Here is a 23,219-nt window from a genome sequence, read left to right on the forward strand (position 1 = left end):
GCATTGGCCAGCTCCACATGGGTCAATACCATGCACTTTTGACCACTGCAACTTTGTAGTATGTTTTAAAGTCAGGTAGTGTGATTCCTCCAATTTCATTTTTCATTTTCAATATGTCTTTGGCTATTTGGGGCTTCTTTCCCTTCCAAATAAATTTCAAGTTAGTTTTCCCAATTCAGTAAAAAATGCTGTGTTGATTTTTATTGGGATTGCATTAAATTTGTAGGTTAGTTTGGGTAGGATAGACATCTTAATGATATTTAGTCTTCCTATCTATGAACACAGAATATCTTCAACTTTTAAAGACTTCTTTGATTTTCTTTACCAATGTTGTGTATTTTTCTGTGTATAAGGCATTTACATCTTTAGTTAATTTCATTCCTAGGTATTTGATTTTTTAAAGTTATTCTTGTAAATGGTATCTTTTTCTTGATTTCCTCCTCAGATTGCACATTATTGGTGTACAGAAATGCTACTGATTTTTCCTCATTGATCTTATAACCTGTGACTTTTCTGAACTCATTTATAAATTCTAGAAGTTTTGCTGTAGATAGCTCAGGGCTTTCTAAGTATAGTATCATGTCATCTGCAAATAGTGAAATTTTTACTTCTTCCCTTCCAATTTGGATGCCTTTTATATCTGTTTCTTGCCTTAGTCCTTGAGCAAATACTTTCAATACAATGTTAAATAAGAGTTGTTAGAGTGGGCACTCTCATCTTGTTCCTGATAATAGAGGGAAAGCTTTTAGGATTTCACCATTTTATATGATGATAGCTGTGGACTTTTCATATATACACTTTATAATGTTAAGAAAGTTTCTTTCTATTCCTATCTTTTGCAATGTTTTTTTTTAATCAGGAAAAGGTGCTATATTTTGCTGAATGCTTTTTCTGCATCTATAGAGACGATCATGTGATTTTTTCCTTTTGATCTGTTTACGTGGTGTGTTACATTGTTTGATTTTCTTACATTGAACCATACTTGCATACCCAGGATGAATCCCACTTTGTCATGGTGTATAATTCATTTGATGTGTTGCTGAATATGATTAGGAAGTATTTTGTTGAGGGTTTTAACATCTAGGTTCATTAAAGAGATTGGTCTATAATTTTCCTTTCTAGTGGTGTCTTTGTTTGGCTTTGGTATTAGAGTAATGTTGGCATCATAGAAGGAGCTAGGCAATTTTCCTTCTACTTATATTTTTTGGAAGAGTTTAAGCAAGATTGGTGTTAGTTTTTTCTGGAGTGTTTGGTAGAATTCACCTGTGAAGCCATCTTGTCCTGGGCTCTTCTTAGTTTGGGGATTTTAGGTGATTGATTCTATCTCTTTACTTGTGATTGGTCTATTGAGTTCATCAATTTCTTCTTTCATCAATGTAGGCTGCTTGGGTATTTCTAGGAATTTGTCCATTTCTTCTAAATTATCCTTCTTGTTGGCATATAATTTTTCAAAGTATCCTTTTAAGACACTCTATTTCTGTGGGGTCAGTGGTGATATCCCCTTCCTCATTTCTTATTTTGTGAATTTGCATATTCTTTCTTTTTTTCTTTGTTAATCTAGCTAAGGGCTTATCAATTTTATTGATCTTCTCAAAGAACCAGGTTTTGGTTTTATTTTTTCCAGTGCTTTCTTATTTTCTACTTCATTTAGTTCTGCTCTGATCCTAGTTATTTCCTTCTTTCTACTTCATTTGGGGTTAGTCTGTCATTCATTTTTGAATTCCTGAAGGTGTATCATTAGGTCTTTGATTTAGCTCTTTCTTCTTTTTTGATATAAGCATTTATGGCTATGAATTTCCCTCTCAGTATGGCTTTTGCTGCATCTCATAGATTTTGATATATTGCATTGTCATTTTCATTTGTTTCAAGGTAGTTATGATTCCTTTTGAAATTTCCTCCTTGACCCACTGTTTATCTTGGAGTGTGTTGCTTAACTTCCATAGCTTTGTGCTTAATCTGGTTCTTTGGCCCTTACTGATTTCCAGCTTCATTCCATTGTGGTCAGAGACATTACTTTGTATAATTGTAATCCTTCTGAGTTCACTGAGAATTTTTCTGTGGCCCAGCATGTGGTCTATCTTAGAGAATGATCCATGTGCACTCAAGAAGAATGCATTTCCCACTGTATTTGGGTGTAGTGTTCTGTATATGTGTATTAGGTCCAGATCCTCTAATGTATTATTCAAAGTCTTTGTTTCTTTATTGATTGCCTGTTGAGATGTTCTGTCTAATGATGATAATGGTGTATTTAAGTTCTCCACTCTGATTGCAGAGACTACTACTTATCCACTTAGTTTTTCCAGTGTTGATTTGCCTCATGTATTTTGAGGTGCCCTGGTTAAGTGCATAGTTGTTTATGATTGTTCTTTCTTCTTGACAGATTTCCCCTTTTACTAATATATAGTGTCCATTTTTGTTTGTTTGTTTGTTTTTGTTTTTTTGTTTTTTTTCCCTTTTTTTATTTTTTTATTGATTTTGTAAAAATATTACATTAAAAAAATATGAGGTCCCATTCGACCCCACCACCCCCACCGCACCCCTGCCCCCCCCCAACAACACTCACTCCCATCATCATGACACATCCATTGCATTTGGTAAGTACATCTCTGGGTATCTCTGCACCTCATGGTCATTGGTCCACATCATGGCCCACACTCTCCCCCATTCCATCCAGTGAGCCCTGGGAGGATTTACAATGTCCGGTGATTGCCCCTGAAGCACCATCCAGGGCAACTCCAAGTCCCAAAGGTGCCTCCACATCTCATCTCTTCCTGCCATTCCCCATACCCATCAGCCACCATGTCCACTTTTCCCACTCCATTGCCACCTTTTCTCTGAGGTCCTTGGATTGGTTGTGTCCGTTGCACCTCTATGTCAAGAGGAGGCTCAGATTCCACATGGTTACTGGATGCAATCCTCCTGCTTTCAGTTGTAGGCACTCTAGGCTCCATGGTGTGGTGGTTGCCCTTCTTCAACTCCATCTTAGCTGAGTGAGGTGAGTCCAATAGTTCAGATTGTAGGAGCTGGAGTCTGTTGAGGCTCAGGGCCTGGCTATCATATTGTCAGTAAAAAGATTCAATCCCCTAAATATATCTTAAACCCCAATACCAACTACAATTCCAGTAAAGTAGCATGATAGTCTTATGAAAAGAGATCCCCTCTGGGTCCAGTTTTATAGTGTCCATTTTTGTCTCTTACAATAATTTTGCACTTACAGTCTATTTTGTCTGATACTAGTATAGAGTCTCCTACTCTTCTTTGGTTATTGTTTGCTTGTAAGATTGTTTTCCTGTCATTCACTTTCAGGGTTCTTGAATCCCTAGGTTTAAGGTGGGTTTCTTGTAGACAGCATATAGAGGGGTCATATGTCTTTATCCATTCTGCCAATCTGTGTCTCTTGAATGGTGAGTTTAATCCATTAACATTCAGTGTTTTTACTCTCAAGGAACTACTTACATAAGCCATATTTTCTTTGGGTTTATGTATGCTATATGTTTTTTTTATCCCCCCCACAGTTGCAACTTTTCACTTGCTGTCTGCTTTTATGCCCATTCACTGTGCATTCTTCTGTGTCTATATTTTATTTTTATTTATTTATTCACCCCACCTTGTGGGTTGCTTGCTGTCTGCTCTCTGTGTCCATTCGCTGAGTGCTCTTCTGTGTTTTTTTTTGCTTATCTCTCTTTTTGTTGCATCACCTTGCGAGTCAGCTCTCTGTGGCACTTGTGGGCCAGGTGGCACTCCACATTGCTTGTGGGCTGGGTGGCACTCTGTGGCACTTGCGGGTGAGCCTGCCTTCACAAGGAGACCCCAGGGCGTGAACCCAAGGCCTCCCATATGGTGGACAGGAGCCCAACTGACTGAGCCACAGCTGCTTCCCTGCTATATGTTTTTTTATTTATCTTATCTTTTTAGTTGTTTACACTCTCCTCCAACTCTCTCTCTCCTGTTTTTTTTCCTTTCAATTCACAGAACTCCCTTTAGTATTTCTTAATGGGCAGGTTTCTTATTGGCATATTCTCTTCGCTTCTGTTTATCTGTGAATATTTTGAACTCTCCATCATTTTTGAATGTTTTGTAGATACAGACTTCTTGGCTGGAAGATTTTTTTCTTTTAGTGCCTTGACTATGTCTTTCCACTGCCTTCTTGTCTCCATGGTTTCAGATGAGAAATTAACACTTAAGCTTAGTGAGCTTCCCTTGTACGTGATGGTTTTCTTTTCTCTTGCTGCCGTCAGTACTGTCTCATTGTCTTGAATATTGGACAGTTTGACAAGTATATGCCTTGGAGTAGGCCTGTTGGGATTTATACTGTTTGGGACGCAATGTGCTTCCTGGACATGTACATCCATCTCCATCAATAAGGTTGGGACATTTTCAGCCATTATCCCTCCAACATCCCTTCTGTCACCTTTCCCTTCTCCTCTCCCTCTGAGATGCCTATAATGTGTATGTTTGTGTGTTTTGTCTTGTCATTCAAATCCTAAGTCCCTATTGGAGTTTTTCTATTTTTTATCTATCTTTTCTTCTATCTGTTTGATTTCCAATGAGCTGTCTTCCACATTGCTAATTCTTTCCTCTGCCTGTTCAAATCTGCTATTATGTGTTGACAATGTATTTTTGATTTCTTGAATCATGCCATTCATCACCATCATGTCCATTATATTTTTATGTATGTTTACAATTTCTTCTGTATCTTCTCCCAATGTCTTCTTAATATCCTTAGTCTCTTCCTTCACTTCACTAAGTTGGTTCATGATACTTGTGTGGACAGCTTAGATTAGTTGCTTGATGTTCTGCATCTCTTCCTTTAAGTTTGTTCATTGGACTGGGCCATGTCTTCCTGTTTCTTGGTATGGTTTGTTATTTTTTGTTGCTGTGTGGTCATCTTTTTATCTTGATGAATTTACTCAGTTAATTAGCTTCTCTCTCTACACTAGGATTTAATTTAGTTGCTGTTTGTGTGCATGTGTTAAGTTTTCTCTTTTTGACACTTTATTCTTCTTATTCTATTTCCTTGCTTTTGTCTATGTTCCCTTGAAGGAAAAAGATTAAGGCCCTAGAAAGTGAAAGAGGTAAGAAAAGAAAAAGGGTAATGGTAATAATGATAGTAAAAGTTAGAAGAGGAACTTTATAAGATCTAGAAAAATGAATATTTAACCCATGACAGCTGTGTAGAATAATAGGAATATAAAAGTGGTTTACCTACAATGAAATGGGAAACCAAATATAGAGCAGTATGTTGAATGACTTAAAAGGCCATAAGGATGGAGAGAGAGGGAAAGAGAAAAGAAAGGACAAAAAGAGTAAAAGTTAATAAATAAAGAAAACAGAATAGAAGAATTAGAAATAGAAAACCAGAAAAATTGAGGACTAAACAAAGAAAGGTTGAATGTAAGAACAACAACAGAATGTGGAAGACAGAAAGCTGTAGGAAGCAGAAGAGTTAGCATTGGTAGCCAAAGTCAGTATACACAGAAAAGAGGAAATGGAGGAAGAGGAAACATGGCAATAAAGAAACAAGCCAGCAGCACCTAATTTTTTAATAATGGGGTGGGGGGGGGAGGTTGGTGGAGAAAGAAGAAAAAATGACAAGAAAAAAAAAAAGACAAGTAAACCTACAAGCAAGCCGTCTAACAAAAACTTAGGAAAAACAGCCTTCCCTATTAGTTCCCTGTGGAGCTTTTCAGGCTGCTGGTGCTCACCAATCAAGCACCCTGCACCCTGCCTTCTGCAGGTTTTGAAGCGGGTTTTAGTGAGTAAACTAAGTTAAATTTTAAAACACAGTAACATTTTTTTTTTAGGAAAAATAAGAGACCCAAGAGAAGCTAGTAAAAGAATAATGTCTATGTTTTCCCTATTGTAAAATATCAGCTGGATGTTTAGTATCCTGCTGGATCACTACTCTAAAAGAAGTCAGGAATCGAACTAGGGACCTCGTATACTCCTCCACTGAGCTAAACTTTCTCGTTGGGTCAGTTAGCTCATCAGAAAGCTATCCAGTCACTTTTCCTCTGGCAGGTTTGACTCTGCCATTGGGTAGATTCCTGCTGACTAGGAGTCTGTCCCTGCCCCCTTTCTATTCTTATAGCTTTCTCTCCCAGGGCAGCCGGTTGCAATAGCGTTTGTAAGTGTTGCCTTTTGAAATTCAAATGGGACCCTGGTGACTTAATTCAAGGCAGGAAAAAGGACTCTCAACCCTGTTCAAGAGCACCCTATCCTCCCAGGGAACCCTAAATAGGCCCTTGAAAGCTTATTAAGTGCTTCCTACTGCCCGCCTCCCTTAGTGGAGTTAAAATTTTGATAGTTTTCAGCACCAGATTATTTAATTGCCTGATTCCACCCCCTCTCAGGCCCAATTTCTTTATCTTACGGCGATTAGGCAAATTAGGTTGCCTCAGCAGATTTGCCTCTCCCCTCAACCAGGTGCCACCTCAAGCCAGCGGGTATGCTCCTCAAAGCTCAAAAAGGGGGTCCGGGTAATCAAACCCACTGAAGGGAAACCCTTCTCCACCCTTCACCAGAACCCTCCCATTCTCGGAGAACAACTCCTCCAGGAAGGTGACCAGTGAGAGCCAGGGCTTGCTGCTGCTTTTTGCCTTGAGGGCGGGGCTTAGCCATCCTGCAGTTTCAGCCTCAAGGGCCAGACACTCAAGGGTTTTACTTTGAACAGTTATCTTTTGGTCCAGCTCTCTCCAGATTGATCCCTGAAGCCTCCAGCTCTGTGGGTTCAAAAAACAGCTCACTCAGGCAGGATCTTGCCCCTACTCAGCCTTTTTTTTTGTGAGAGAGATGATGAGTGTGTTCTTAATCTGATGCCATCTTGCCCCTCCTCCCGTTAACTTTGGTATGTACATAAAGAGCTTGTTTCTCTTTGCTTTATTTACAGCTACAAAGTATTTCATTTTAGAGATATACCATTGTTTATTTAACCAGACTCCTCTTGATGTACATTTGATTTTTCCCCCAGTCTCCTGTTATTACAAACAATATTTAAATGAATAACATTGTACACACATTTTGTATTTCTTGAAGTATGTATGTAGGATAAATTTCTAGATATAGAATATCTGGGTCAAACAGCACGTGCATTTTGAATTTGTTTGATATTGCTAAATTGCTCTCTGTAAAAGTTGTATCAATTTACATTCCCATCAACAATGTCTGAAAATGACCATTCCTTGCATCCTCGCAAACATAGCATGCTATCAAACTTTTTGGTCTTTGCTTATCTGTGGGATGAAAAGGATATTTTGGCGGGATTTTGTTTTGCATTTCTCTTATTCTGAGCAATTTGAACAGGTTTTCATATGTTTAAGGACTATTTGTATTTACTTTTTTGTGAACTGTCCATTCTTATCTTTTGCCTATTCTATTGGGTTGCTGATCATTTTTCTTATTGATTTTATAATGACTTTATAAATTAAGGAAATTGGCCCCTTGTGATATTAGTTGCAGATATATTTTACCAGATATTGAAAAGTAATATAAAAGCACCATAGTTGTATCAGATCAGGAATAGACAGAGATAAGTGAAATGTAATAGTCCTAAAACAAAATCCAAGTATGTATGCAAAGTTTAATATATAACAAAAGTAGCCTTTCAATTCAATGGTTTAATAAATAAATGTTGGTACAACTGATATCCACATGAAAGAAAACAGTGCCAGAGCTCTACATCATGCCATATCAAATATATATTCTAGATGGATGAACAATTTTTAAACACTTTTTTAGAACAATTTTAGACTTACAGAGAAGTTGCAAAGATAGTACAGAGAGTTTTTATATGTCTCACACCCAGTTTCCCTTATCATTATCATCTTATATTACTTATTGATTGTATATTTGTCACAATTTGTTCACAATTAATCAACCTACCTTGATGAATTATTATGAACTAAAGTCCATACTTTATTTGGGTATCTGTAGTTTCCCCTAATATCTTTTATCTGTTCTAGGATCCTGTAACATTACATTTAGTTGCCATGTCTCTATAGGTTCCTCTTGGTTGAGACAATTTCTCAGCCTTTGTTTTTTTTTTAGTTTTATTTATTTATTTATTTCTCTCCCTTCCCCCCCCCCCCACCCCAGTTGTCTGTTCTCTGTGTCTATTTGCTGCGTCTTCTTTGTCTGCTTCTGTTGTTGTCAGCGGCACGGGAATCTGTGTCTCTTTTTGTTGCGTCATCTTGTTGTGTCAGCTCTCCTTGTGTGCGGCACCATTCCTGGGCAGGCTGCACTTTCTTTCGTGCTGGGCGGCTCTCCTTATGGGGCGCACTCCTTGTGCGTGGGGCTCCCCTATGCGGGGGACACCCCAGCATGGCACGGCACTCCTTGCGCACATCAGCACTGCACATGGGCCAGCTCCACACGGGTCAAGGAGGCCCGGGGTTTGAATTGCAGACCTCCCATGTGGTAGACGGACGCCCTAACCCCTGGGCCAAGTCCACCGCACTCTTTGTTTTTGATGACCTTGATAGTTTTGAGGGCTACTGGTCAGGCATTTTGCAGGATGCTCCTTTATTGTAATTTGTCTGCAGGTATGGGTTTTGGAGAGGAAAACCACAGAGTCAAAGTACCCATCTCATCATATATCAAGGGGTCATGCTATCAACATGATATAATACTGTTGCTGTTAACCTGGATCAACTGACGTAAGGTAGTGTTTATTGGGTATCTCCACTATAAAGTTACTCTTTCTCCCCCACTTTCCGTTCTGTATTCTTTGAAAGGAAGTCACTATGCACATTTCACACTTAAGGAGTGGAGAGTTATGCTCTGCCTCCTTGAGAGTGTAGTACCTACATAAATTATTTTATGTATTTTATTTATTTTATTGGAGATACCTTTGGTTGGGTTTTTCCAAAATTAGCCTCTGAGGCAAGGATTTGAGTGCAAATGTGTTATTTGGGAGGTGATTCAGGGGTCTGTGGATCCACTGCATTCATTGTGAAACTTGGAAGAGTACTTCATTTCTCACCAGGCCTCTATATATCCCACTCTTAACAGGGGCACATGATGGTGCTTTGAGTCTCCTAGTATCAGCCCCTCAAAATATGAGTATTCCTCTTTGCCCAGTATATATTCCCAGTAGACAGTTATACTGATAAATGGCCTTGATATTTTGGGGGAAAAATTGCTGGAATCATAACTGTATATATCTGTTGTGGCATTGCAGAGTTATTCCTCAAGGAGTCCTGACTTCCTCTTCACTTAATCAGCTCTGGCTCTGAGAACTCGCTCGGGAATGGAAACTGGGAAGTGAACCATGTGGTGGTTTAAAGCAGTATATACCCCAGAAAAAAAATTGTTCTTAAATTTGATTCTTTCCTGTAGGTGTAAACCCATTGTTAGTAGGATCTTTTGATGAAACTACTTCAGTTAGGTGCCACCCACCTCCTTCAGGATGGGTCTTAATTCTCTTACTGAAATCTTTTATGAACAGAATGAATAGAGAAAGAGAAAAAGAGAGAAAGTGCATGACAGAAGCAAGAAGCTGAAAGAAACAAACCTGGAATAGAAGTGAGAAATCAGAAGATGCCACCATGTACCTTGCCATGTGGCAGAGGAGCCAAGGATCACCAGAAGCTGGTCTTTGGAAGAAAACATTGCCTTGATTACGCCTTCATTTGGACATTTTCCCAGACTCTGTCTGTGAGTGAATAAATTTCCATTGTTTAAGTCAACTTATTTAATGGTATTTTCTCCCAGCAGCCTAAGAAACTAAAAGAGATCATAATTTTTCCATGATTTTTTTTGTTTTACAAGCAATACCTTTGTTGGTTTCCATCTATCTTGTTTCTAGTAATTCCATAGTTTGTTAGCCATCTCTACAGAACCCTGCTGGTCAAAGCCCCGTCTTTGCTATTCCAGAGTTGCTACTGATTATAATTATTACACCCACTTTGACTCCAATAGTTAAGTGCTGCCACCTTGCCTCTGGTATTCTAGAATTCTATCATTCCCATTGACACCAAGGAGCCCAACTACGTAGCAGCCTCCTCTATCATCAACTATGGCCCATAGAAGACAGTCACCACCAAACTTTTCAACAATGCCAGTGGCACATTCTTATTGCCTTAATAAAATATGTGTCCTCTGGGCCCTCCAAGGGAACAGAGTCAGCTGGTATATTTTCTGGTCTTACGAAAGAAGGTTGGAAAGCAGATGTGGCTCAAGTAACAGGGCCTCCACCTACCATTTGGGAGGACCTGGGTTTGATACTTGGGGCATCCTGGTAAAAAAGAAGAAGAGAAGGCATGCCTGCATGACAAGCCTGTGCCCATGTGGAGAACTGAGTGCTTACATGGTGAGCCAAGTGCCCATGCGGTGAGCTGAGTGTCCACACAGTGAGCCATGTGCCTGCATGGGTGCCTGTACAGTGAACTGAGTGCCCACACGGTGAGCTGAGTGCACATAAGAGTGCCTGCATGGCAAGCCAAGTACCCATGTGGAAAGCTGAGTGCCTGCATGGCGAGCTGAGTGCCCGTGCAGCAAAGCTGAGTACCTGTGAGGTGAGCCAGTGCCCCTGCAAGTGAGTCACACAGCAAGATGATGATGCAATGAGAGAGACGCAGGAGAGAGTCAAAGTGCAGCACAGCAGAAACCAGCAGCTGAGGTGGTGCAATTGACAGGGAACCTTTCTCCACATCAGAGGTCCCCAGGATTGAATCCTGGTGAATCCTAGAGGAGAAAGATGAGAAGACAAAAAGAGAAAGAGATACAGAAGATCATGCAGCAAATGGACAGATAGCAAAAACAGCAGGTTATGGGAGGCGGAGGGGGAGGGGGGGAAGAAAAAAAGAAAGTCATTCTAATTTTTAAAAAAGATTTATTTATTTATTTATTTCCCCTCCTTCCTTTCTCCTCACCCTTCTGTTTTTGCTGTCTGTATCCATTTGCTGTGTGATCTCTGTATCTATTTCTCTTTTTGTATTCTCTTCTCTTCTCATCTGGTGACCTCTGATGTGAAGAGAGGTTCCCTGTCAGCTGCGCTACCTCAGTTCCTGATCTTTGCTGCACTTGATCTTGACTCTCCCCTTTGTCTCTCTTTTGCTCCATCATAATTTTGCTGCATTACTCACTTGCACAGGCACTGGCTTACCGCATGGGCACCTGGCTCTCTATGCAGGCACTTGGCTCGCTGCATGGGCACTTGAGCAGGCACTCGGCTTGCCATGCAGGCACTTGGCTTGCCATGTGGGCACTTGCATGGGCACTCAGCTCACCATGCAGGCACTCGTGTGGGCACTCAGCTCACTACACAGGCACTTGGCTATTGCATGAGCATTTGGCTCACCACGTGGGCCCTGGTTCACCGCACAGGCACGCTTTCTCTTTTTTTTCACCAGGAGGCCCCAGGGATCAAACCCAGGTCCTCTCATATGGTAGGCTAAGCCCTATCACTTGAGTTACATCTGCTGCCCATCATTCTAATTTGAAAACTCCTCTAACCCTTCTGACACTTTCCTCAGTACTCTTGTCAGTTCCAACAATTCTACTTCATTTACTATGTAAGCATTGTTGTTTCCAAGCTTGAAAGAGCCATTGAGGCAGTAGATTAAGACTGGCTCCAGGTATCCTTGCCAGGATATTAAATCTTGAGTTATGAAAAAGTGCTCCAATATCAATAAACTTCCCCATATACAGCTTTATATTCCTCCCTCCTGGTCTAGAACTCTCAAGGTCCATTCCCAGGTTTATTCTCCTGAATTTCAACAATACCTAATAGCCAAGTCCTACAACTATTTCAGTGAATAATTTCTTTTCTCCCATAGTAGGAAAAATACTTCCCTACTTATCCCATCTTAAGAATTGCCCCTAGTTATTTGTATATAGAAGAAACAAAGGGAAGTGAGGGACAGATCCTGAGGGAGGCACGAATCATCCTCCTGTGTACCACTCACAATCAAATCTTGTGTCTGATTTTCAGCATAGTCTGCTCTTGGGCTGCAAGAGATGAAAAAAGACGAAGGTTACTGTGAAGGTCTTCTGCTTCCACACTGTTCCTTAAGTTAATAGTTGGCTGATAAATCTTTCTTTTTCTTCCTTTGGGCTTCTAAGGCCGTTAACAACAGAAAACCAACTCTATGATTCTCAAAATTTCCATTACTCATATCTTTAAAATGCTAGAGCTATTGCACAAGTCAGCACATCTCCTTCTGTTTGTACCTCATCCCAGTCCAGCATAGGTGAGTGTCTCAGCAATTGTAATGCTATAGCTTGCCAGGGATTACCACCACCCCACTCACCACCAGTGATGAGGTCCTTGTCCTGTGGTCTACAAGTGATCTGATTACAGAATCCCACCCTTCAAAGGATCACTTCTGGTACCAACTGTGATACTTTGGGTGAAACAGACCCTGAGATAAGTACTATATTGCAAGAGTTTATTTGGGAGGTAATCCCAGGAAGCAATGTAAGGAAATGGAGAATTGATATAGGGAAGGGATGGGAAACAATACTAATTAGCAGGTTAGTGCTGCATGCAACTGGGACTTGATTCCACTGGGAACCTCAGGAATACTAAATAGAACATGTCTCAGAGATTTCCCACTCAGGGAACAAGGAAGTTGGGGTGTTTTTCCTCACCTCCTGTCCATTATTGAGGGTTGCACCCATGGGCCTTAATTCCCTGGCATTTCTGACCTGCCTAGCACAGTGGCTGAGCACACTCCTATGGTGTTGGAAACTGAGGGACAGTAGTGTTGGAAACTGAGGGACAGTAGTCTCGCAAGGAGAGATGTGCTGTCTCCATGTCTATGCTTGCAACCTAAGGAATGCAGTAATTAAGAGTTCCCGGCAAACAGGATGAAGCTGTTAAAGGCTGAAAGAAAAGATGAGCACATAACTTTTGTAGTAAATAGAACTTAGACTTTGTACCTTGAGATAAGATTTTTTTTAATTCCTTGGACTATGAGTAATGCTGAAAGTTAACTGCATGTTGCTGCTTGTTGTCATGTAGACTGGGGTATATAGAGAGCCCCTTGTAAACAATAAAGTTGTCTAAGGAGTCTCTACTCTCAGACCCCCAGATCCCAGCTTGTTCGCTCTTTCTTTCTCTTTGTTTCCTTCTCCCTTTCCTCTTTCTTTCTTTTTTTTTAAAGATTTATTTATTTATTTCTCTCCCCTTCCCCCCCCCCCACCCCGGTTGTCTGTTCTCTGTGTCTATTTGCTGCATCTTCTTTGTCCACTTCTGTTGTTGTCAGCGGCACAGGAATCTGTGTTACTCTTGGTTGCATCATCTTGTTGTGTCAGCTCTCCGTGTGTGCGGCGCCATTCCTGGGCAGGCTGCACTTTCTTTCGCGCTGGGCGGCTCTCCTAACGGGGCACACTCCTTGCGCGTGGGTCTCCCCTACGCAGGGGACACCCCTGCATGGCAGGGCACTCCTTGCACGCATCAGCGCTGCACGTGGGCCAGCTCCACACAGGTCAAGGAGGCCCGGGGTTTGAACCATGGACCTCCCATGTGGTAGACGGATGCCCTAACCACTGGGCCAAGTCCGCCGCCCTCCTCTTTCTTTCATTCCTGATACCCTTCGGGTCCAAATCTCCAACACTGTGGTCAGAAAGTTTTCAGGCAGAGAGTCATAGGTGTTTGCAATAAGAAGTCATTGACCTGTACAGAAACAATTAGTGACCTGGGGAATCAACAGATTTGGCGGCAGGGGAAATTATTTACTTTATATATACTTGTATTTTTTTTTCTGGCCTAGGTGAGCATGTGGCTGTGCTCTGGCTGTCTTTAGATTCTGAAGTGTGAGTTCTGGTACTACAGCAGTCCTCCAGTGCTGTACATACTGGGGAATTTTCCCCAAATAGGAAGAGGAATTGGAAGTTGGACAGGAAAATAAATCTATCGCACACATCATTCATGACTAGATCAGGTCTCTTTTGTTTGTTATATTCTCTTATATCCCCTTATACTTTTACCTTCTTATCACTCACAGATGTTTTTTTCTGCATATAACAGAATATCCAACCATAATGACTTAAAAATATTGGTTTACAGGTTTATTCTTCTCACAGAACTAGAAAGCTGGAGGTCAGGGGCCTTGGAAATTTGTATAGCACCTCAACAATGTCACTGTTGCTGACATTGCAGGTCTCTTGGTCTTTCACTCATTGTCACTAGATAAATTTTACAGCTCCACATTCAAGGCAAGAATAAGGAGGAAGAGGAAGGAATAGCACCAGTATAAGGAAAAGAAAAGTTTAACTAAAGCACCCATGTATTAGTTTCCTATTGCTTTTGTGACAAATTACCCCATACATAGTGGTTTAAAACAACACAAATGTATTATCTTATGGTTCTGGAGGTCAGAAGTCTGAAATGAATCTTACTAGGCTAAAATCAAAGTGTCAGCAGGGCTGCACTGCTTCTGGAGATTCTTGGAAAAGAAACTTGTTTCTTTTGCCTTTTCTACCTTACATTCCTTGGCTGATGGCCTCATTACATCTTCGCAGCCAGCAATCACATCACTCAAACATGTGCTTCCTTCCTCACATCTCCTTCTCTAACTCTGAGACTTCTGCCTCCTCTTCAACATTTAAGAACACTTGTGAGCACATTGGGCCCACCTGGATAATCCAGGATAATATCCCTATTTTAAGGACATCTGATTAGCAACATTAATGCCATTTGCAACCTTAATCTCCCTTTGCTATGTAACAACATATTCACAGGTTCTAGGGATTAGGATGTGGACATCTTTGAAGGACCATATTTTGCATACCACAACCCACTTATGTCTCATTGGCTAAAATTATGATGTTGGTCTCATTGGCAAAAATTCAGGCCTGAAAGAGACTGGAATAGGAGTGGGAGTTGGGGTGGGTAAGCAACAGTGTATTTTATTTTATTTTTTATTTTATTTTATTTTATTTTTTTATTGATTTTGTAAAAATATTACATTAAAAAAAATATGAGGTCCCATTCGACCCCACCACCCCCACCGCACCCCTCCCCCCCAGCAAAACTCACTCCCATCATCATGTCACTTCTCACAGTTTGTAATTATATATTTGTTGTATGATTTTTCTCTCCTAGTAGAAAATATATCCCATGAGAATGAGAACAACACACACAGACACACACACACACACACATAGGGGAAAGTATACTCACTACAGCATTTGTTGGTAATAAAACTGGAAACAGTCTAAATGCTCATCTATAGGAAACAGGTTAAATAAATAATTTTTTATTAGAGAAGTTTCAGTGTTCAAATATACTACCCTATTGTTAACATCTTTCATTTGTGGGCTACATTTAGTACAATTGATGAAAGCACATTTTAATAATTGTGTTATAGACTATAGCCCATGATTTAACGTAGGGTTTGCTGTTTGTATTGTGCAGTTCCATGGATTTCAAAAGAATTTTTATTCTAGTAACATATATATGACTTAAAATTTCCCTTGTTAGCCACATTCAAATATATAATTCATTGTTGTTAATTATGTTCACAATGTTGTGGTACCATCACCACAATCAATTACTAAAACGTTCCTGTCATCGCTGTATTAGTTAGTTTTCTATAGGGAAAGAGAATCAACAGTAGATATCTGTAAATAGTATGAGATTTTATAAAATTGTCTCACATGACCATGGGGATGCACAAGTCCAAATTCTGCAGACCAGACTGCAATCCAGGGGCTCCGATGAAGGTCCTTGATGATTTCCCAGAAGACACTGGTTGTCTGAGATAGGGACGGGAATTTCTCTCTGAATGCTGAAATTGCTTCCCCTTTTTAGGCCTTCAACTTATTGGATGAGACATCACATTGCTGACAGCAATCTTCTTAGTTGATTGTAGATGTAACTAAGTATATATGCAATCAACTCACTGATTATTAAAGTCCATGAAATATTCTTGTATTGCAATTATCCCTGTGCTTGCTTGATCAAACCACTGGGCACCATTACCTGGCTGAGTTGACACAGTAGCCTAACCATCACAGTCCAATCCTTGTAAACTTGGCAGGCATACACATCACCTTAAATCATATGTAGTCCCTAAATAAAAACAATGACAATAAAAAAAGATGAAAAGAATTTAAAAAAAGAAAAAAACCACACAATGACATATATATCCACCTAACAATATTCAACTGTCCCTCATACAACTGGAAACACACCAATTCCCTCCATAATATGGTGCAAGTCCTTGGGTAATATTCACTATTAAACTGACATCATTAAATAGTACAACATGACACTAATACAACTTATGTCATTTGATAAGGGAAAGGTTAGGGAAGAAAACAAAAATATTCATTTTATGTACATATACAATCATACTCATAACAAGGAAAACATAGTGATGATCATTACAGTCCTCATTTACTTAGCTGGTCACATAGTAGAAGTTCATATTTACCACTACCTTCTTGAACCACCCATTCTGTGTTCCCTTTATTCTCAGCAAGAACCTCAGCTGGCCGTGGTTCTTTGTCAGGTTGGGTAAACCCAAACATTCATTCCTGAAGATTCAGGGCAATTGTTAAATTCTGCTAGGATTGGGTTGTTGCAATTTTCCATTGACTTTAATCACAGGGCATGGTAGTACTAAGAGACACCCTAGGGGATTTCCTATATTCCAGGCAAACTCTTCTTTACCTCCATTATTTAGGTGCTGTCCTACTTCCCCTTGATAGTCAGGATCAACCACCCCAGTCAGTACAAGAATTTCCTTCTTTGCTTGTTGATTCAGAGACACAAGGAGCTCAAGGTGACTGGGTGGCAGTCTTAACTTCCAGTTCAGTGGAACCATTGTTGTGTTCCCTAGCGAAGAACTCCTCCTTTTGGAAACAAGACCTGTAGACCAGCAGAGCTTAAGGTTGCAGGGACAGGAAGCAAAAATTTTCCTAATGGGAAGATGCCATCAGTTTAAGTGGGCACTCACCATCTCTTCCACAAAAAAACAGCTGAGTGGGGGCAAAATCCTGCCCAAGTGAGCTGTTTTGGGAAACCACAGAGCAGGAGGCTTGAAGACATCGATCTGGAGGGAGCTGGCAAATGAGATAAATCACTCAAGGTAAAACCATGGGTTTCTTGCCCCTGAGGCTGGAAACTGCAGACAGCTGAGCCCCAGCCTCAAGGCAAAAAGCTGCTGAGACTTCTGACTCCCTCCAGCTACCCAATGGGAGGGAGCATTCTCTGAGAGTGGGAGGGTTTTGGTGAAGAATGGAGAGGGGTTTCCTTTTTGTGGGTTTGGTTGCCTGGACTCCCTTTGAGCTTTGAGGAGCATACCAGCTGGCTCAAGGAGGGACCAGAAAGAGAGGAGAGGTGAATCTGCTGAGGCAGCCTGATTTACCTAAGTGCCCTGGGATAGAGAAACTCTGCCTGGGAAAGGGTGGAGTCAAGCAATTGACTAGTCCTGCACTGAAAACTATCAAAATTTCAACTCCCCTAAGGGAGGCAGGAAGTAGGGAGCACTTAATAAGCTTCCAAGAACCTATTTAGGGTGCCCCCCCCAACGAGGGGGTGGTATGGAAGAGGGTTGAGAGTCATTTTTTCTGTAAAGAGTTCAGTCACCAGGGTCTCATTTGAATTTCAAAAGGGAACTTAGCCTGACCTGGACAGGTAGGGAGGAATTCCCTCACACAGGCTATTGTGTACTGCTGCCTTGGGAAAGAAAGCAATAAGAATAGAAAGGGGGAAAGGACAGACTCCTAATAAGCAGGTATCTATCCAACTGCAAAGATCAAAACTGCCCAAGGGGAAGTGACTGAATAGCTTTCTGAAGAGTTAACTGACCCGAAGAGAAAGTTTAACTCAGTGGAGGAGTTTCTGCCTTGAATTTGTGAAGTCCCTAGTTAAATTCCTGGCTCCTCTTAGAGTAGTGATCCACCAGGATATCAAACATTCTTTAGGATAGGGAAAACATAAACATTATTTTTGTATTGGCTCCTCTTGGATCTCTTGTTTTTCCTAAAAAGAGGCTACTTATTTTGAAAATTTAACTTAGTTTACTCGCTAAAACTCACTTCAAAACCTGCAGAGGGCAGGCTGCAGGGTAATTGATTGATGAACACCAGCAGCCTGAGAAGCTCCTCAGGGGCCTAAGAGGAAAGGCTGTTTTTCCTTAGTTTTTGTTTGATTGCTTGCTTGTGTGTGTGTTTGTTTTCTTGTTTTTCCTTCTTCTTTCTCCCGTCAACCCCTTTTAAAAATTAGATGCTGCTGGCTCATTTATTCTTTCCTTGTTTCCTCTTCCTTTTCTGTGTATACCTATTATGTCTACCAACACTATCTCTTTTCCTCCTTCATCTATCTTCCACTCTCTGTTGTTGTTCTTACATTCCACCTCTCTTTGTTTAGCCCTCAATTTTTTTGGTTTTTATTTCTATCTCATCTAGTCTGTTTACTTTCTTTTGTTAACTTTTTTCTTTTTGTCCTTTCTTTTCTCTTTCCCTCTCTCCTAAACCTTCTGGCCTTTTAAGTCATTCTATATATTTTTCTCTATTTGGTTTTGAATTTCATTGTAGGTATTCTGCTTTTTCATTCCTATAACTCTACACTGCTTGCATGAGTTAAATATTCATTTTCTAGGTCTTACATGGTTCCTCTTCTAACTTTTACTATCATTATTACTATTATCCTCTTTCTTTTCTTACCTCTTTCACTTTCTATGGCCCTAATCTTTTTCCTTCAAGGGAACATAGACAACAGCAAGGAAATAGGATAAGAAGAAAAAAGTGTCAAAGAGAAAACTTAACACACACACAAAAACAGCAACTAAATAAATCCCTAGAGTAGAGAGAGAAGCTAGCTAACTGAATAAATACATCAGGATGAAAAGATGACCAGAGAGCAACAAAAATTACAAACCATACCAAGAAACAAGAAGACGTGGCCCAGTCCAATGAAAAAACTAAAAACCAGAAGAGATGCAGATCATCAATCAACAAATCTAGGCTGTCCACACAAATATCATGAACCAACTTAATGAAGTGAAGGAAGAGATTAAGGATATTAAGAAGGCACTGGGGACCCTTTTCACGAAGATGGCGCCAAAAGCGAAGAAGGAAGCGCCTGCTCTTCTCAAAACCGAAGCCAAAGCAAAAGCTTTGAAAGTCAAGAAGGCAGTACTGAAAGGCGTCCACAGCCACAAAAAAAAGAAGATCCGCACGTCACCCACCTTCCGGTGGCCTAAGATGCTGTGTCTCAGGAGACAGCCCAAATATCCTCGGAAAAGCGCCCCCAGGAGAAACAAGCTTGACTACTATGCCATCATCAAGTTCCCCCTGACCACTGAGTCAGCCATGAAGAAGATTGAAGACAACAACACACTTGTGTTCATTGTGGATGTCAAGGCCAACAAGCACCAGATCAAGCAAGCTGTGAAGAAGTTCTGTAACATTGGTGTGGCCAAGGTCAACACCCTGATCAGGCCTGATGGAGAGAAGAAGGTATATGTTCGACTGGCTCCTGACTATGATGCTTTGGATGTTGCCAACAAAATTGAGATCATCTAAACTGAGTCCAGCTGGCTAATTCTAAATATATTAAGTTTTGTGACCATAAAAAATAAAATAAAATTAAAAAATGAAGACACTGGGAGAACATACTGAAGAAATTGTAAATATACAAACACATGGGATAACATGGATGAATCTTGAGGACATTATGTTGAGTGAAGCAAACCAGGCATTGAAGGACAAATACTACATGACTTTTCTGATATGAATTAAGCAAATCAAGCTGTCTCAGAGAACTAGAGACTGGAAGATAGGCTTACAGGAAGTAGGGGGGAGAGGAAGGTTAAGAGCCATTGCCCACATGGGCAAAGTCTTTGATAAAGTGGAGGTAAGTAGTTGTGCAGTGAAGAGATAAGACAGGCTTATAGGGATACTATTGTGTTGGGTTTTGCAGCCTTGAGAGCGGGCTAGGTTTGGGAGGATGCGTCAGATGGTCCAAGGAATTGGGTGGAGGGTTGGGGGGGAGCAGGTGAACATGGGAAATGTGGTTGAAACTATATGTTGTGAAAAGTCTTTAGAAAATGTAATAAGGAAGGGTTATTGGTTTAAGGGAGCATCTGGCACAGAGTGAACCTGGGTTGGGCTTCTAGGGATTGTGTGAGTGCTCACCTTGTCAGAGTGTGTTATATCTGTGGGTAGAGACCCATACAATGAGTGGGAATGTGTTATGCCCTCATCCAGGAGAGGCCTGATGTTCTCAAACAGAGGGAAGGGTGGCTCTCAAGAGCGTGGGTGGCTCCCAATGGGGGAGGACAGACTAGTGTGTCAAGTCCTCAGCATTGTTGCAAGTATCTGAGTCTTGTACTTCAATCAGTGAAGCTTGGTTGTTACTGTGATGTAAAGGGAGAGGGAGGGAGGAATAAAATAGATGGAAGAGGGGGTAACTGGGGGGCAATGGAAGTGTTCTTTATGATCCTGCAATGATGGATAATGGTCATGTTAAATTTCACCAAAAAACTGTAAAACTGTACAGTCTGAAATGTAAACCATAATGTAAACCGTAATGTAATCAAAAATTTACAAAACTGAACAGTTTAAAATGTAAACCATAATGTAAACCATAATGGAACCATGGTTTGTAGCTCTGTTTCAATATTTGTACATCAGTTGCAGCAAATGTAATATCCACATGTAAAAAGATCATTGCTGGGCGGCGGACTTGGCCCAGTGGTTAGGACGTCCATCTACCACATGGGAGGTCCGCAGTTCAAACCTCGGGCCTCCATGACCTGTGTGCAGCTGGCTCATGTGCAGTGCTGATGCGTACAAGGAGTGCCCTGCCACGCAGGGGTGTCCCCCGCATAGGGGAGCCCCCATGCGCAAGGAGTGTGCCCCGTAAGGAGAGCCGCCCAGCACGAAAGAAATTGCACCCTGCCTGGGAATGGTGCTGCACACACAGAGAGCTGACACAAAAACAAAAAAGAAACACAGATTCCCGTGCTGCTGACAACAACAGAAACGGACAAAGAAGACGCAGCAAATAGACACAGAGAACAATCGACCCGGGTGGGGGGGGAGGGGAGAGAAATAAATAAATAAATCTTTTTTTAATAAAAGATCATTGCTGGGGATGGGGGAAAACGGTTTGATGTTGGGTATATGGGAGTCCCCTATATTCTATATGTGACTTTACTGTGACCTAAGACTTTTTTGAAGACATAGTGGAAAAAAAGGATGTAGACACTTAGAAAGAAATGGAAGAGATTGACTTGCCACTGTACATACAGGACAATACCTATTACAGTGATGAAAGGGAAAACATCAAAAAAATTTTATGATATTTTTAATTTTTAATATCCCAAATTTTAGACTTCATTTATGTTTTTCTAAATTATTATGTATTCTGTTTTTTAATTTAATTTAAATTTTAATTAACTTTTTAAAAGTTAATAGCTCAGAAAAAATGTTACATTAAAAAACATAAGAGGTTCTCATATGCCCCACTCCCCACCCCCCACCTCATCAAGATTTTTAAAAAGATTTATTTATTTGTTTGTTTATTCCCCCCCCGCCCACCCTTGTGGCTTTTTCCTTTCTTTGCTGTCTCTTCTCTGTGTCCATTTGCTGTACATTTTTTCTGTATCTGCTTGTCTCCCTTTGTTGCATCAACTTGCTGTGCCAGCTCTCCATGGCACACAGGCCTTCAGTTCTCTGTGGCCCACGGGCCATTAGCTCTCTGCCACGCATGGGCCGTCAGCTCTCTGCGGCACGCCGGCCAGCCTGCCTTCACAAGGAGGCCCCAGGATGCAAACCCAGGGCCTCCCCTATGGTAGATAGGAGCCCATCTGATTGAGCCACAGCTGCTTCCCCTCATCAATTTTTAATTGTATTTTTTGAAGATACATAGATCACAAAAAATGTTACATATTCTATTTTTAATCTTTAAACCTATCATTACTATTTAATTTTCCTATAAATTGAATTTGGCAATATATTAGACTTCATTTGTGAAGAAGTTTTGGATCACAGAGAGATTCAACTATGGCAGGGGAGGAGCACTGATGTGGGGTATCATTGATGGGGGTGGCAGGGCCTTCTCCAGGGCATGCATATAGGGTATATAGATACGTTTGGGTGTTAGTTGGGTATTTTTTTTTTTAATTAATTTTTTTTATTGACTTTGTAATAATGTTACATTAAAAATATATATGTGAGGTCCCATTCATCCCCACCCCCCCCACCCCCCCTCTCCCCCCCCAACAACACTCGTTTCCATCATCATGACACATCCATTGGATTTGGTAAGTACATCTTTGAGCACCTCTGCACCTTATAGACAATGGTCCACATCATGGCCCCCACTCTCCTCCATTTCATCCAGTGGGCCCTATGAGGATTTACAATGTCCGGTGATTACCTCTGAGGCACCATCCAGGGCAGCTCCATGTCCCAAAGACGCCTCCATCTCTCATCTCCTCCTGCCCTTCCCCATACCCATCGTCAACCATGTCCACTTTTCCTAATTCCATGCCACCTCTTCTATGTGGACATTGGATTGGTTGTGTCCATTGCACCTCTATGTCAAGAGGAGGCTCAGATTCCACATGGATGCTGGATGCAGTCCTCCCATTTTCAGTTGTAATCACTCTAGGCTCCACGGTGTGGTGATTGTCCTTCTTCAACTCCATCTTAGCTGAGTGTGGTAAGTCCAATAAATCAGATTGTAGGTGCTGGAGTCTGTTGAGGCTCAGGACCTGGCTATCACATTGTCGGTCCAGAGATTCAAATCCCCTAAATATATCTTAAACCCCAACGTTAACTGCACCTCCGGCACATTAGCATGAAAGACTAATGAAGGGAGATCCCATCTGAGTCCAGATTCATCACACATACACACCATTTCCAAAGAGGGGCCATCTGCCCTGATAGTTAACCCCATCGGCCATGACCATAACTCTCATGGGTCTCTTTAGCCTTCAAAGGAACTATTATCTGGGGGTTGTATCTGCTTTATCTGTCTCTCTGACTCTGCTCAGTTGTGCATGAGGGCAATCCTTCTGCCAGCCTCCAGACTCTTTTTTAGAAACTCGTAGCCATATAAACTCATTTCTCCTTTCCATTTCCCCCTTACTTTAGGTCAAACAGCATTTTAAAGTCATGGTATTTTATGTAGACATGGATATTCTGCTGATCCGCATTGAACCTTCCGTATAAGGTCCTTTTCCAGTTGCATTATCAGTTGGTATTTGATAGTGGTCCCTCGTTGCCAGGGAGGCTCATCCCCGGGTGTCATGTCC

General features: G+C 41.0%; 1 protein-coding gene across 1 annotated transcript; it reads left to right on the forward strand.

Moving 5' to 3' along the window:
• Positions 1 to 19,008: 19,008 nt before the first annotated feature.
• LOC101437593 (large ribosomal subunit protein uL23-like) lies at positions 19,009 to 19,517 on the forward strand. Its single transcript, XM_058291226.1, has one exon. The coding sequence runs from the start codon at positions 19,009 to 19,011 to the stop codon at positions 19,477 to 19,479; it is 471 nt and encodes a 156-aa protein (XP_058147209.1). The 3' UTR covers positions 19,480 to 19,517.
• The last annotated feature ends 3,702 nt before the right edge of the window (positions 19,518 to 23,219 follow it).

Source organism: Dasypus novemcinctus, chromosome X (assembly GCF_030445035.2).
Source record: "Dasypus novemcinctus isolate mDasNov1 chromosome X, mDasNov1.1.hap2, whole genome shotgun sequence".
Lineage (NCBI taxonomy): Eukaryota > Metazoa > Chordata > Mammalia > Cingulata > Dasypodidae > Dasypus > Dasypus novemcinctus.

What these genes read in the sequence shown, in the direction of transcription:
- LOC101437593 (XM_058291226.1), top strand. Translation starts at nt 19,009, where the DNA reads ATGGCGCCAAAAGCGAAGAAGGAAGCGCCTGCTCTTCTCAAAACCGAA.